This window comes from Ciconia boyciana, chromosome 1, assembly GCF_034638445.1.
Source record: "Ciconia boyciana chromosome 1, ASM3463844v1, whole genome shotgun sequence".
NCBI lineage: Eukaryota > Metazoa > Chordata > Aves > Ciconiiformes > Ciconiidae > Ciconia > Ciconia boyciana.
The window spans coordinates 193542590-193559013 of record NC_132934.1 but is presented as its reverse complement, the minus strand read 5'-3'; the positions used below and the strand labels follow the sequence as shown (position 1 = coordinate 193559013).

At 40.7% G+C, this 16424-nt stretch overlaps 1 protein-coding gene across 3 annotated transcripts in view; it reads right to left on the bottom strand.

The window, feature by feature from the left end:
• DCLK1 (doublecortin like kinase 1) overlaps positions 1-16424 on the bottom strand; it is a 249765-nt gene that overhangs the window by 17399 nt on the left and 215942 nt on the right. For all 3 annotated transcript variants that reach the window (XM_072850361.1, XM_072850364.1, XM_072850362.1), the window contains 5 exons: positions 15906-16052; positions 10098-10231; positions 9323-9400; positions 8583-8679; positions 6629-6709 (listed from right to left, as the gene is read on the bottom strand). In XM_072850361.1, coding sequence (XP_072706462.1) covers positions 6629-6709; positions 8583-8679; positions 9323-9400; positions 10098-10231; positions 15906-16052 — 537 coding nt within the window. The remainder of the gene's footprint in view (positions 1-6628; positions 6710-8582; positions 8680-9322; positions 9401-10097; positions 10232-15905; positions 16053-16424) is intronic.

Here is a 16424-nt window from a genome sequence, read left to right as displayed (position 1 = left end):
CGTACATCTGCAGGCCAGGTTAGGCACGGGCTCACAGCTTGCTGTGGCATTCCCTGCAGACTATGACTGTACCGTACTAAAACCATAGTTAAAACAAAGCCACCTCTGCAATCTCCGACTGAATCTCTGACTGCTGATAGCAAGGGACTGCAATTCCTTCCTCCGGTCCCAAGGCACACAAGCCTGGAATGCTGTGGAGAAAGGACAGACAGAGGTACAGACTGCCTGAGAAAGCAGAGAAGGGCTGGAACCAGCTGTGGGTGGCCTCTTCTTCCTTGCCAAAAGACACATGTTCTCAGCTTGAGCTAACCTGAGGTAAAAGTAGGCACACAACTGCATGGCCAAGCAGAAGCAGACACATGTTCTGCTGTTGCATGCACCAAGCTAGCTAGCTGTGCACCAGCTCCAGCCCTGAAGCCATGCAGCTGGGCCGGGAGGTGCCTCCTCCCGGCTGAGACATCCTGCTTTGCAGAGCAAACCTGTCTATCTGCACCTAAGCACGCAGGCATCCTCGATGCTGAAGCAAAAACCTAGCAGAAAGAAGGGAGTTTGCAGTTTTGTGCAAGTCAGCAGGCTGAATTCAAGTCCAAGAGAAGAAAGGAGTTTTTTTAGAAATTGCAAATAAGAGCCTTACGCCTGAAAAAAATGCAAAAAGTCACTCCTCGGTGAGACTTCCCCGCTAGCAGAATATGCAGGATTTCAGGCAACAATATGCAAAATAGGTGGAATACACAACAAAATGCGGCATAGACAGAATATGCAGGATATCAGGTCACTGGCCATCCACACTGGTCATCCCAAGCTAGTACTGCATGGTATACGTAGCTATCAACAGTTGAAAAAGTTCTTAAATTCCACTTAAGCGAAGTCCTAGCAGAATACAGGCAAACAAGAGACAAGATCAGAATACAGAGAGATGACAGACACTTTTTTTTCTGGCTTTGCAGCAATTCTGAGTGCACTTAAAGAGTTACAGAGTCGCTGCAGTAAATCATGAGCTCAGTGAGAATACGGGAATTTTAGGGAGGTTGGTTAGGGATTGTTATGTATTTAGCTTGGGGAGTTTATGTTTAGAGATCCCTCACTCACCCCTTAACAAAATGTCTCAGCTGGCAAAATACGGTCAAGTGCACACAGCTGCAAAACACAAAACAAAACAATACAACCCAGTAGCTGATTATTGTCTAGCACCGGGGAGTCTTGGCTCGGTGGTATATGACCCCTAAAAATAACCTGCTTTCCGCTGACCTTGCCTTTCCCAGAAGAAAGCTAGTTTGTGAAGTGAACTCTTCTTCACTAGGCAGAGGGGGGGGAAATCATTCTCTTGGCTTTCTTGACATGAAAGCCTGCCAAATGTTCATGTAGTTTTGTCAAAAGACTAAGTTATGGAGAAGACAATAGTTACCAAGACGGTGGTAATATTTTATTGGGAAGCACCACACCCACAGTTCCACTGGCAACTCGCCAGAGACACATAGTTTGGGCTCCAGCTTTTAGATGAAATATCTTCCAGCTCAATTTAAGATGCAGCGTAGGGATATGCAGGAATTACTCTACTGCTATTAAATTTTCTTACTACTGTTGGTGCTACCTGATGTTTAGTAGTTATCTTTTTTTTTATTCCAACGTGCTTTATAAACAAGCTTATATATATTAGCTGGCTCCTGGAATCACTTCAGCCAACAATAAAATAGATAGGGTGAGAGATGACAGCTGTTTAACTACATACAAAACAAGCTGCTCTGCAGTTTAAAAAGGCAGGAAGTGAAAAAAACCCCATCAGCTTCACCAGAATCAGCAGGGTAAGTTGTAGAATTGGAGAACAAGCTAAATACTGCTGACAAGAATTTCATCAGGTTGCTGTAATGGGAAGGATGTCAGCCCCCAAAGAGGTTAACTGCTCCTTTCCCCTGTTTTAACCTCTTGCTATTGGAACTACTTACTTCTTGCAGCAGGTTAGGATCACAGAATTTCATCTCAGCTATAGCAGTCAGGACAAGATCTTTTGAAGATGACTAGTGACTTTTGGTGCTCAACTCCCGGAACTTTAAAGGGTCACGAGCTTCAGAAAATGTTGACTGCTGATGCTCTGAAAGAAGCGCTCTCCTGAGCGCATCTCAGAAATTGAGCAGTCAAAATCCTTTGACAGTTTGAAAACTCTGGTCCAGAATTTGAGTTTTCACCTGGACAATGTAAACTGCTTGGGATCTCAAGATACATATAGTTTTTTTTATCTGCCTCCACAAAATACCTTTCATGGTCTATTTGCAAGAAATCAAAATAAAATTAAAAAAAAAAGAGGCAGAGGGTCTTGCCATCATTTGAGTAATTAATAAACACTGTTTTCATATTTGCACTGTTCTCTATGGCAGGAGACATTGACACTCAAAGAAAAAACAAGTGTTAAAAAGATGGAACAAAGTTCAGGATTCCCAGACTCCTGCTGCCCTGAAGCACTCAGATCCATTTCATAAGCCGGTCACAAGAGCTTTACTTTCCAGGTCTAAAAGCATCAAATGAATAGGTCATTATGTAAATAACAGCAGAAAATTAGAGCAAATAGAAGTGCTGGAAAAGCTTTTGGACTCTGTTTCCTTTAAGGATTACAAGGAGATTTTTCTTTGGGCAGTGTCCTAGGGTGTAACCAAAAGTAGTGCAGCTGCCAAATAAGAAATGTCTTTTTAAATTAACTTCCTTACAAATGTTCAGCTTATTACTATTTACTGCTTGGTTATTCATTTCTTTTGCACACAAATTTCCAAGGCAGACATGGTTAAGGCAATATGTAAAAGCTCCAATTTCCCTAATTCTTTTTAGGCTAGTGTGTGCCATCTCCCTCCTCCAGCAACAACACGCCACATTTTATATTGATTATTTTAACAGAGAAGGATTTACAGAATGCAATCCACCCCTTTCAGCATTCACTGCTCAGTGCTGTATTAGGAAATATTTACTACTTATACAACAAAAAACCACTAGGTTTGTCCTGTAACTTGTCTAGTATAACTCGGGTTATCAAGATCATCAATGTTTAAAATGCCAGACCTCAAGCTTCCAGCCTCTTTTATAATTCTTTGGTTTTGCAAAGAATTTGAGCAGGTAAAGGAAAGAGCTGGGGTCCCTGTAGGGGAAGTATAAACTGATGGATTTGTTTCCAGGTCTAAGCATACTGCATAGGAGAGACAAATCCAAATAAACTAAATGGAGGGGGCAAGGAACTGCTGCTGAATTGCATTTAGAATTCAAGATCTCCATCTGTGGCAGTGGCATGAAGCCAACATCTTTTCAGGTTTTGTTTTTTTGAATTGAAAACAGCTGGGTTATTATTGACATAGGAACTGCTTTACTGGTCTGACTCTGCCCATAACAAGTTTTGCAGTTTCCAAGAGGATTCCAGCTATTTTTACAGCAAAAACTGAAACTGAAATGAGGGTTGGCTCCTATTGAAACTGTCAAAGCACATTCCAGGAATCTCAGCAATTTACCAAGTAATCACATAGTAAGCAGCTATAAAGTAGAATGGTTATTTACAGTCTACAAAATGGTTTTATACAGTGTAAGCAGTTACAACACTTCTATCAAAGGTTTGATCAAAGAGAGAAAATGTTTCTTAAAATTGTCGAAGAAAACACGTCTGCTTTTCAAGCCAGCTGTGCTATGCAATATTTTAGCTGCAAGTTTACCACTCTATGAATAGTTTCAAAACCGAAATAAGAAAAGGGAAAGTTAAGTCCAGCATTTGATACCACGGAGAAGTATTTAAACAGGTTATCTGGGAAAATGGAGTGTTAGGTGAAAACTCCGTATGCCATTTCTTCTCAGAAAGACAGTATTTTACAAAAGTTGCAGATAATTGCTCAGGTAATTATAACACAGAGGCTGCAGAGCCTTTTATAAACAGGGATAAGTATATTAATTCCCCGTCCGGAAGCTGGGAAAGTGAGGTATAGGGAGGCTGTATGACAGACTCCCATCTGGTCAAGCTGGTGATGGTATGGGGATGTGCGGTCAGATCTGACACCAGCGTATCATTCTGCCTCCGTCCACAAGCAGGCAGTCCCTGCTAGGCCATCTACTGCACACTTCTCAGAGCCACTGCAGGGAAGTGTCCTTTTTCACAAAAGCATTTAAGCACCTGTTTCAACTCAGCCATGTTCTTATTTCTCCTGAAGTGAACTAGGATTTTAGTGCCATCTACTTAATTTTATGTCTAATATTAAGCGTTTCCATGTGTGATGCCTTGAAATAGGAGTGACGTTTGGAATGTGCTCAATCAAGCACTTTCCTGAACTGGTCCCAGTCCTGGCTTTTCTCCTTCCAGAAAAAATATCTGGAGGATACATAAGAGAATTCAAAAGAGGTTTTGATCTGCATTATGAACTACCATTAGCATATTGCTGAAGACAAAATACTGATTCAACTCAGCTGCTAAAAGCAGCAATTGGACGGAAAAGAAGAAATTACAAAACTGTCATGGAATATTTGTTTCACTTATTTATGGACAGAACTGCTACAGGTTTTGACTGCAAAGAATTATAATCAGCATAAAACCACGAGAAGTGCAGCAGAGCTAGACCAAAGGTGAACTGAACACAGGATCCTGTTTCCAACAGTGCATCCTAGTCACTGTTTATGAAATAGTACATTTAAGGAAGACAAGTAGATCTTGAATGTTCCCTGGTATATGCTCCAGTTTCTGCCAACCACGTACTTAAGAACGTCGTGAGCCAAAAGTTTTATCCAGACCACCATATTTAATAGGTACCAATGGGCTCATCCTTCAAAAATGTATCAAACTCCCTTTTGAATGCATTTATACTTGGACTCTACAGCATCCTCTGGCAAAGGACTCCACATTTTAACTTACTGCACAGAAACCCAGGAATTTGCCAGGGTGCTTCAGTAACCAGAGCTCAGGTTTGGGTAGTGGAGCTCTGGAGTGTTAAAAGACTTTAGCCCCCCGGCCCCTTTCCCTGTCGCTCCCCATCAGCAGGCACTAGCAAGGGCAGGGAGAAGGCCCTCATGTCACCTGCACACCGTCAGCATCACGTTACTGACAAAGAGCTGCACCTCTTCTTCACACATCTCGCTAAAATGGCTTCCTAAAATACATTGTGGTGTAACTGAAGCCAAAAAAAAAAAAAAAAGGTGTATTGGGGGAGCATTAACAGTTCCAATGTATTTTTCAAAAAAAGAGGAAGATTAGTGACCACATCCTTATGTGGTGTAAACATGTGATGTTTCAGTAACCTCAGCAGCAGTGTGCAGACTGACACTGTGGGTGACCTGGCCTCTCTGCGGCTTCTGATCAGTCACTTCCATCTCTTCCTCAGCAGCACTCCAGAAATCCCTACGCATCCTCCTCCCTACGCATCCTCTCTCTGGAGACAGAGAGACACCTCAGTCACCAAAAGTCATTATAAACTGTGACAGAACACTATGTTCAAGGACAGCACCTGGCACCAATGAAAATTAATATTTCAGCTGCTTGAATGTCATCTTAAAAATGAAAAGATTTTCAGCAGACATTGTCCTGGATCCTTGCACTCTTCATACACTGCAGAAGTGCTCTGCACAATAATAGCATTTACAATTTAAAAAAAATGGTTTGGGCAACAAGGGAGCCTCCAAGCCTAAAGCATACACTTGGTAAACACTTAACAGATCACCAGTGTTCTGGGCTACATGGAGGAAACTTTCAGAGAAAAATATTAACGTTTGAGGTTACTGTATATTTGAATTTTTAGAATAGCATTTCAGTGAGAAAAAGATTTTGGATACAGCAGCTGAGGAACCAAATAGTATTCCACGGAGGATTGCACACTCAAACTTGCAACAAACAAACCGAAACATTATCCCTCCGTCCTTTCATTTTTTTTCTCTTCTCAATCTTCCCTTCTAAATTCGAATCTGTATTGTCTGCAATTTTTCTTTCTTGTCATCCAAATATTTTAAGACATATTAAATAGTCTGAAATAATAAACAAATATTAAGTAGTGTCCTTGTCTCAACATTAATTAAAGAGAAATCTCTTTATTCTCTGCCAGATTTATCTGTATGCCACCTCACTGATTACCACTTTTATGGCAAATGTCCAGTTGCTTAGAGATAAGGCAGGATACATAAATAGCTATTTCATGGTAACTCAGATTAAATGGATATGGCTGCACATAAATGTATGTATATTTCAATGTCAGAAGCTAAATATGATTCTAAAGGTTTCCCTGTTTCATGCTGAATCAAGTAGGCTTCATACTATGGACTATATTTCAAAAGCTCTTAATCATGACTGTCAGATTTTTGAGTCCATCTGATTTTAGGAGAGCAAAATGTGTCACTGAACCTGCAAGCTGATTGTTAGAGGTATAAATTTGTCAAGTGTGGTTGAGATTTGTTGAAAACCTGGCCCAAAATATTTCAGAGAAAATGTAGCTGAGCGTGCATAAAATAGTGAATACTCCAAGGGACGTGTGATATACTAAACCAGTCTGTAACCCAGCTTATTTCCAGTTAAATCTGTGGCATTTTTAAAATGTGCTGGCTCCAAAAAGGCATAGAAAGGACTTGACGTAAAAGAGCTCAAAGGTGCCAAATTACAAGCAGCATCTACAAGCCTGAAAATACTTACATTAACCCATGGATGCTCAAGAACTTGCAAGGCTGAGAATCGCAGATCTACATCTACTTGAAGCATCATTGTGATAAGTTCCTGAGAAATGGAATACGGGGTCAAATTTAAAGAACATTTTTAAAGAACAAATCAACATTTAATTCACTAAAGTGCTCTTCAACTGATTATGTAAGAGCGCTCAAAGAGAGAGTGAACTACCAACTGCAGAAATACATTATGAAAAAAAAAGAACAACTATGAACTGCTGAACTTCAAGCTGAACTTTTAAATCAATATCTAACAGTACCTTGAAAAGCTAGAAGACAGTTCTGAGTTACAGTTCTGTAGCCACTAAGAGAAAAGCTCTTAATACATAATGTACAAAACAGATGGTCGTATGAAATTAGGTTAGCTTCCCATTAAGAAAAAGCCAATTCCTCTGTAGGAAAAAAGCCAGCAAATGTAGAATTCTACTTTAAGCTCTTGTGTAAATGACATAGAAGATATTAAAAAAAAACACTTAAAAACATTATTTTTCATCCTCTGATTTCCTCTGCAATTACCTAGTTTTCAACTAGCATGTAAATAAACATATATCTAATTACACCAGTGAGTGGAGTGCACAGAAAACAGGATGGCAGTATGACAGCAAATAAAGGGGTATCACCAAAGACCAAAGTTAATAATTCTTAGTGTCAAGGAGAAGTTAAATGAATAGGCTAATGCTTCAAAACAGAATTTTTAGACTGAACTATTTGGAAGAAGGAGTTTCACAGGAGAACAACGTTGGCAAAGGACTTGCAGAGTTCTCATTAGTGATGCTAGGAGATAAAGCCTGCTACAACACAATGATGTGGTTTAGAGGACTTCTTCCAGCTCTGTGACTATCTTATTCGTTAACCTCATTAGTTAACAGGCTAAAACACTAGTCCTGATCACCCTCCACATATCTGTAAAAGCAGGATGTAACTCTCCGAAGAATGGAGATTCAGTACGTAGAACGCTACTTGCATTACATGCATCCACCTCCAAATTTCTTTTTTTTTTTTTGTGATTAATTAAACACCGTCATACTGAAAGAAATAGGAAGACAGTTTTGCCTGGATTTGCCTTACAGGCTACAGAAGTAAACTGGCAGAAATTAAGCACTTATCTACAGGATGACCATATGAATAGTTTTACGGTTTTGGCTTCTTTTTTTTTACATACACACGTGTATTATCTCTTTCTCTATATATATTTATACAAATGACTATAGTGAATGCCAGATCCCTAGAACGTTTATGAGTTAAGCTGTTGCTCCAGTGCACTAATGAGAGTTAAAAAACTTGATCTGATCTGCAAGTATAATGAACTCTGTCAGGATCTGTGTCTGAAAAGTATTCTACCTGCCTTAGCACACCTCAAGCTCTACCTCTCGTGTCATGTGCCAAGAGGCTATGGCCCATGAACTGGTGGACTCAAGAAGTCTGTATTTCGTACCACACTGACAACAATAAGGAGTTACAGGCAATGCGAGGCCTGGTTCTTTGACAGAAAGAAACAGACATATCATCTAATGGGATTAATAAGGGGAAAACAGCCTCCCTATAATATTATTATATAATATTCAAAGGCTCCAGGTTGGTACCTGGTCCCCGTCATAAGTACATACAAAGCACAGTCCCAGGGAGCTTTCAAGCTAAGAAGTGTAAGTCAAGCAAAGTTACTTAAAATTTTTCTTGATCAGTAAGGGCTGCTGGTGTCTCTGTTGTGTGAGACATCATATAGAGATGGGGTCCGTATCAGAACCACCTTGAGTCTAACGAACGGACAGTGATAAAACGACAACATACTCGGTGACCCAGAGGAATTTGCAGGTGTAGCAGGACATGAAACATGTCAAACAGCACTGTGAAAGAACAACATTCATTAGATACTGGCACTGTGAATAATGTTGGAGAAGAAAGTATCATCAGCTATATAAACCTACCTTTGCAGAGTCAGAAACGTTGTCCCAATATGGAGATGGAAAATCCACCTGTCCCATCAAAATCTGATCAAAAAGCACTTCTTGGTCATCTCCACTTCTGTAAAGTAAAAACCAAATAAAAACAACAACAAAACCCACAAAGAAATTATTTCCAGAGCTAGTTTCAATAGGCTTCTTGAAATTGCTTTTAATTGGCGATCCCTTAGTATGCTTTTGGAAGCTGTTGATTTCCCCCAAGCATGCAACCATGGGTGTGAATGGTGAGATCATAAAACAAAGTGCATTTGGTACATTCTTTCTGAGGTAACCTGCTTCTCTTTAGGATTGTCAACAACTTCACAATTGCTTTGAGGGGGAGAAAAGATCTGACGTCCTTATTAAGTGGCTTACATTTTAATTACCTTTTACCGACCACAAAATATGTTGTATTTGGTCCATGAAAGAAGATGCTTATTTCACTGTGTATTTTAAATGTCAGGCAAAGGCACCCAGAACCCGTAATGGAGGCTCTTGTTTTGTAATGCAATGAAGTTTAAACTAAAATAAACAAACACGAGACAGAGATTTTACAGTAAAATCACAGACAGTTATGGGGTTTGTGTAAATTATTATGCAGAGCACAGGAAAAAACAAACCCTAAGAGCAAAGAACTTTTTCCAGTGGGAATCTCTGTGCTTAATGCAAAAGCAGCACAGGGACCAATTCACAGAACAAGGATGGTTGAATAGATCAGTCCATACCCACGGAACGGAGGGAAACCACAGAGCAGGATGTAAGTAATCACACCCGCTGCCCAGATGTCCACCTTCAAGCCATATCTAGAAGCGTGAGAGACATGGTTAGAGACATCCAACTCCTATGAACTACAGTACAAGAACAGAGGAAACATTTTCAGAATTATTAATAATTTCTTATATATTCTCATCTGAACCTTCTCTATGACCTATCTACCTATCCTAATTCTGCTTTCAAATCTTTTTTACATTTATATCTTGAAACCACATTAGATCAGAATGTGGGAGCGCACAGAAGACGTGCTGTATTCTTGAGTTAGACAGTGACGCCTACCAGCATGAAGCCTGCAAAGGTGACACAGGCTGCTCAAGCCAGCAGGCATTTACTGTGTGGAACAAATCAGAAGAAGAGGACAGTGCATGATAATGAAATAAAATTAAGTGAATGGTAGTTAGCAGTCTCTGGGGACAGCTTAAGAATTACTTTTATTGTATCTGCAAATGGCTAGTTAGTAACTCAGTCTTAAGCTGAGAAGTTTGAGGCCAACAACTGGCAGAGGAACATAATATAGCTCCAAAGTTGGGCCTGCTCTGAGCTGGTTTGGACAAGATAGACTCCAGAGGTCCCTTCCAACTAAATTGTTCTATGAACCATGATTCTGCATCATGCCCAAGCAAAGGCAGCATAAAAATCTTAGTTGCAAGAACTCCTATCTGGCACATTGGCAAGAACATGCTCCACTGTGTACACATCAATGAATCATGACTACAAGTGATTTACCCAGTTTCAGCGATGATTTCTGGAGCTACATATGTTGGGGTCCCACAAACAGTATATAGAGGTCCATCCACAATTGTTGCTAGGCCAAAGTCTCCTAGCTTCAGGGACTTGCTTCCATCTTGGTGTTCATAAACCTAAATCAGGAGGAAAACTCAAAGGTTTAACACAGTACCATCAAGGTAACTACTATACCATTTACTAACTACCTGAAATGTTCCTTCTAATTTACAGTCTTTTTTCTCCTCCTTACCTACAACATACTTCTCTGCATGCTTTGAAAATTCACAGACAATTTGGACAACTTCCCTTGAATGCACTCAGGGTGTATGGGAAAGACTTACCTCGCTACCTGGCCAACAAAGGACATACTACTTGCTAGAAGCTAAAGCCCAGAAGCAAAGGTCTGACCTTCCAGCAGTGACATTCCTAGCTTAACTCCCTGCTGAAAGCCAATTCATAGTGTAGGGCTTTTGAGTTTATTCATTTTACTTGCACGGAGCTTAAAGGCTTGCACAGGAATTTCAACTTCTTAGATAATACAACAGTGACTGCACTGATAGCAGCAACACATTCTTCTCTGTGTATTGAAGTCACAAGATGTAAACCTGGCTGGACTATTTCACCTAGAAACACTGTCCTCTCCTTGGATGACTGTTAAACATGAATCAGTGTCTTGAATGGTGTGTTACCATCATCATCGATGGACATAGGTAGGGCTGTTAATGAGTATACACGAAAATCCTGTCTTAAAACATGGTCTTCACAGCAGCAACATGATCTTTCATGGGTTTTTATGGGTGCAAAGGGAGATTAAGATAAAGCCACAAGAAAAAAGCTAGAAACATCAGTTAAAAATAATCAATTTTAAAAGCTGGCTCAATGCGAAAGAACAACCCCAAACCTGCAAACACTGAAAACATACAATAAATGCTTAAAATAAAAAGACTAAATTAAACACTAGACTGTGAGTCTTTCTGTAATTCAGCTGCTGGTTTGGGTTCTTGCTTCCTATTCTGAATTTGTTTATGATGCAATTTAATGCTGTTTACCATGACAGCACCTTAAAAAATGGAAACAGTCTACAGGAGGTCTTCTTAAAGTATACATGCATCACATTATTATTTTGCAACCCACATCAAAGCTCCATGCAGCCTGGCTCACCAACAGTGACATCCTGACAACAATTAGCAGTAACACTGCACAAAAATAGAAGATATCGTACTTCACAATCAAAACCAAAATCATCCTTAATACCCATCTTGACCAGCTACTCCTACATCACAAATTACATTTATCTACAACTGCTTGCAGAGGAAAATCCTAGATTTTTTTCTTACAAAAGTGCAATGAATTCTACAATGGACCCTTGAACGGTTCACTTGGTGCAAAAATCAAATCTTGAAGTCTCTCACCACTGTTTGGTACAGATCTGCTATAGCTCATAATAATTAGTTAATGATACAGACCCCCCCAAGTTTCTCCTTGGTTAATGTTAGTCATGACTAGATAGAAAACCCCTCTCTGTCCTGAATCCCTGCTACCAGGTGATACAGCCACACACAGACATTCAGAATACACAAAATTCTTCTTTCCTTATGTTATTTTTAATAATACAACTGGATCTTTAAGAGGACCAGCAATTTGATATGGATTCACATTTCTCTGCTACTAAGCCAGAAAAAAAGATAGGCTTATAGAAATGCACTGGAAAAAAGCAATTATGGTTTTATTAAAAACACAGATTGTTGAATACATCTGGTTCCTGAAACTATAGAAAGTGCTCTCTGAAATGGCAGTAATAAATCTAATTTCAACAACAGTTTTAATTAAAGGCTAGAGACTAGAGCTTTAAACATTCACTTGCTGAAAAATGTAAAGTGTGCACTTAGGCATCAAGAATTGAATCCAGTCTAATTAGCATCTCATATTCTATTTCATGTGGTTATCTTTTACAAAGCCCTCTCTGAGTTGTGTTAACCTAGTGATCATTCATAAATTCCCTCCTTCAAGAGACCACACCTTGTATGACTCATATATCCTGGAAACTAATTATGGAAAAGGCTTGTTTGGCAATATTTACCAATGCAGAAGGTTTCGTACTGTGCATTTTCTAGGATTTTGCCCCATCTGTTTCCAGGAATTACTTTCCTTGGAAAACTACTTCAGTTGACTTGTAAAACTCAAGAAAGTAACTTTTCCCCACCCTGTTATAACTCCATATAAAAAGGAGCCCAATGTGAAGCTGTGGTATGTTACTTGCCAGTCAAGGAATGTGAAAGATAATTTAATGCTCATGTTATTCAGAACAAACGCTATATATGTTCCACTGCATTTAAATACTGCAGGGCAATTAAAGAAATGGGGATTAGTGCAAATTACCTACTATGTAGCGCTTTCACTGTTTTAACTAAGCAATAAAACTGTGTAATTGTACAACAATAATTGAATGCAGCCACACATAATTGTGTGCCACCATATGTATCCTATTACTATAAAGACTGTCAGTATTTTCTAAGCTGCTCTTGTGATCAGTGCAGATGGCAACAGTCAAAGAAGTTGTTCTCTAGGGTTTATTATATGGCTATAAAGACATCCCATGACTTGACAAAATAAATGTGCTAAATAGCAGCAATTATGAAAAATGTTCCAATTAAACCATGGAAGACGCTCTCTAGAGAACAAAAAAACGCTAAAAAATCACAGGTATTCAGCGTACCCTAAACTCTTGGACAGTTGACTGTTAGGTGGGCTTTGCATGCCTTGAGGATAAGGAATATTTAAGCACTTATAGAAATAACTGCTGTTGCACATAGGACGTTGAGACAGGTTCACCCACACAAAGATTTATCAGCAGGGTCTATAGCTGATGGCACACATCAGCTCTAAGTGTGAAAGATACTTTTGGGGAAAAGGAAAAACCAAAGGAGATAAAGAGGGAGGTGAAAGGGAAATCTCTCCCAGGAGCTGGGAAGAGATGCAATAAGGAGGCTGCAGATGAGCATCCTCCTCTGGGCACCCTCTCCAGAGCAGCATGTTCCCCTTCACCCCTCATAGTTTTCCTGTAGTAACTCTATAGCTTTTGTCAGGCCTTGCTCGTCCTCCCTGTTGTTTCTTTCTGCTAATAGGGCTGTTAGCCTTGGGGCATGTATTGATCGGGGCAGATGTTGCTCCCCGCCCCGGTTAGTTGCTCTGCTTTGGGCAGGCCTGGTATAGGCTCCCCTAAACCTAAAGCTACAACCCATGGGTAGCTAAAGGTGTAGGGGAGGAAGGGCTGATTCTCACACCAGTGGCCAGGAGAACCTGCTGTAACAACACTACCGGGGTCTGCTGGTGCAAGACCATGACAGTAACGGCGTGAAAGCAACAGCACAAGAACAAGGGAAACGTACTACTGTGACCACTTAGGTGAAGGGTTACAGAGCCGCAAGCAAAAGGCAGGCTACAGAAGGCAAGTAGAAGGTCTTTAGCAACAGAAAGGCTAAGGCTCATATGGCGTTTTGCAAGTGTTTTATAAATGCCAAGAAAATAACCCTAATTGCAATCTTTTGATACAAGGAACTACCCATCCCATTTGACAGATAAGAAGATAAAAGCAGAAAGGTCAAGAGACACGAAGGCCACAGCCAATGTCAGAGACAGAGTCAGAACTCAGGTAAGGCTGTGTCGTGGTTTAGCCCCAGCCAGCAACTAAGCACCACGCAGCCGCTCGCTCACTCCCCCCTGGTGGGATGGGGGAGAGAATCGGAAGAGCAAAAGTAAGAAAACTCGAGGGTTGAGATAAAGACAGTTTAATAGGGAAAGCAAAAGCCGCGCACGCAAGCAAAGCAAAGCAAGGAATTCCTTCACTACTTCCCATGGGCAGGCAGGTGTTCAGCCATCTCCAGGAAAGCAGGGCTCCATCATGCGTAATGGTTACTTGGGAAGACAAACGCCATCACTCCAAATGTCCCCCCCTTCCTTCTTCTTCCCCAGCTTTATATACTGAGCATGACGTCATGTGGTATGGAATAGCCCTTTGGTCAGTTTGGATCAACTATCCTGGCTGTGTCCCCTCCCAGCTTCTTCTGCACCTGGCAGAGCATGGGAAGCTGAAAAGTCCTTGGCTAGTGCAGCAACAACTAAAACATCTCTGTATTATCAACGCTGTTTTCAGCACAAATCCAAAACATAGCCCCATACCAGCCACTCTAAAGAAAATTAACTCAATCTCAGCTGAAACCAGGACAGGCTGGTTCAAAAGCACTTTTCTAAAACAGTGCTCTTTTCTTTCAAGGACCTGATAAACCTTAGACAATTAATATAATTTGTGAATCAAATGCTAGCTTTTGAGAGTTAGGATGCTGCAAGAGATTGAGTGCTGTATCCTCACTGCTCAGTATCAATATCAATGTAGGATCTTTACACATGCACAACACTGGAAAAATCACTCAGAAACAATTCAGCTACAATGCAAACAATGCAGTCACACCTGGTAGCGGGTAATTACCAGAGATGGCTGGGCAGGCAAATTTAATCCTCTCCCTGTTGCCTCCACCTCCTGCCTACCTTTCTCTCTCCTCCCAAAAGCTTCACTCTACTGTTGTCAGACTTCAGGCATTTAGAGATGTGCCAAAACAACAGCAGGGTGAGCCTTTCTCCAGACCAAGACCCTCCTGCACACTCCAAGTCACAGCATTAATGAATCCTGGCATATGATTCCTATAACTTCTGCATGCAGTCACCTGTGAACACCAGCACAAGGGCTGCAAAAGGAGTATCAATCGTTAGTGTCTAGTAAAGCTTCTACCCAACATGTTTTTAGCAGTTTCTGGAAAACGGGGGCAGGCTACTTCGTGACACAGAACTCTAAAGGCACCTGCTTCTAGAGGAACCTCAAATGTAAAGATCCCACTCCCTGGAAGTTTAGTGAGATCTGCTTGAGTCAACTTTCCCATAAAACCTCTTCAGTGTCAAGCAGGACTGAAGGCACTAAGTCATGGCAGAGAGCACACAGCTGAGAGAACCGATTATTCTAGGTATCTTAAACATTGTTTTATGGTAGCAGGATATATGGAGAATTGGGACATCTTGATACTGGAACATGTCAGCAAATTCAGGAAAACTAAGAGAACAGTGAAATAATCAGGAGAAATTAATTTCTCAGAAGAAATAAAACTAAGTCAGTTGGAGAAGACAATTGCTGCATTCACGAGTGCAAAATCCTCAGAAGGACTACTTGTCAGGGTACGTTTTTCATTGTCTTCAGTGGATAGGGCTCATACAGATTCAGTCAGGAAAAGGAAGATTCAAGCTATTTAGTAAAGTGTATTACAAAAAGTGCTATGGGATTATTTGGGAGATGCAGCAGGGAAAGGAAGGATTCTGAAGTCTCTTCCTGGTTCTGCCCTGACGTACTACATGATTAGGGCACAACATTTATACCCACTGTGTTTGTAAAACTGAACTGCTGCTAATTGCTGAGGTAGCTGCAGAAGTACAGAATGGTCTATTGAGGACAGAACACCTCTGTATTTATAAGAAGCTTGAAATTATACTGCAGCTCACTGAAAGGTCACTTCTAGTGATCACTGGAACAACTCTGTCGCTGTGTCCTGGGGAACAGTCTAGACATACAAGCTGATGTTACTGTACTTCTTGTGATAGCTGTTATTCTTAGGAGAGCTTTACAATGCTAAGGTTAAAATTAAAGACCAATGACTTAAAAGACCGAAATAAACTTGGGGTGTGCGTGGAAGGAGGGAGAAGCACAGATCTTCTCTCACACACTCCCAACTTATCAACAATACTGAAAGCTGAATTTTCACTTACCAGCAGATTCTCCGGCTTGATATCCCTGTGGACAATGTTCAGGCTGTGAAGATATTTGATGGCACTGGCCAGATTGTAAAGCATCCCACTGGCATCCCGCTCTGTATATTTGTTGGTGGAAGTAATAGCATCAAAAAGATCTCCTCCCTGGAGCAAAATGACCATGGCATATGAGCAACACTGCTTATGAAATGACTGAAAAATTTAGGGAAGATCAAGGAGCATCATTTGTAGAGGAAGAGGAGGAGGAGGAGGAGAGAGGAGCAGTACAGTTTCCTTGCAGCTATAAACTTTGGGTACTCTGATGACATCCCCCATAATGGCAGCTGAACATATCAGTAATTCAGAACCATTTGTTATGGCTTAGTTGGTCAGCCAAGAGGCCGGAGTCTCCACCGCAAACCATTCCCACCTCCTGCTGCTTTTGTAACATGTCCAGCACTTGCCAACCTGCGTGTTCAGAGCCTCTGTTGCAGATTTCTGGCATGCCTACATACTTGCCTGTCACGATGACACGGA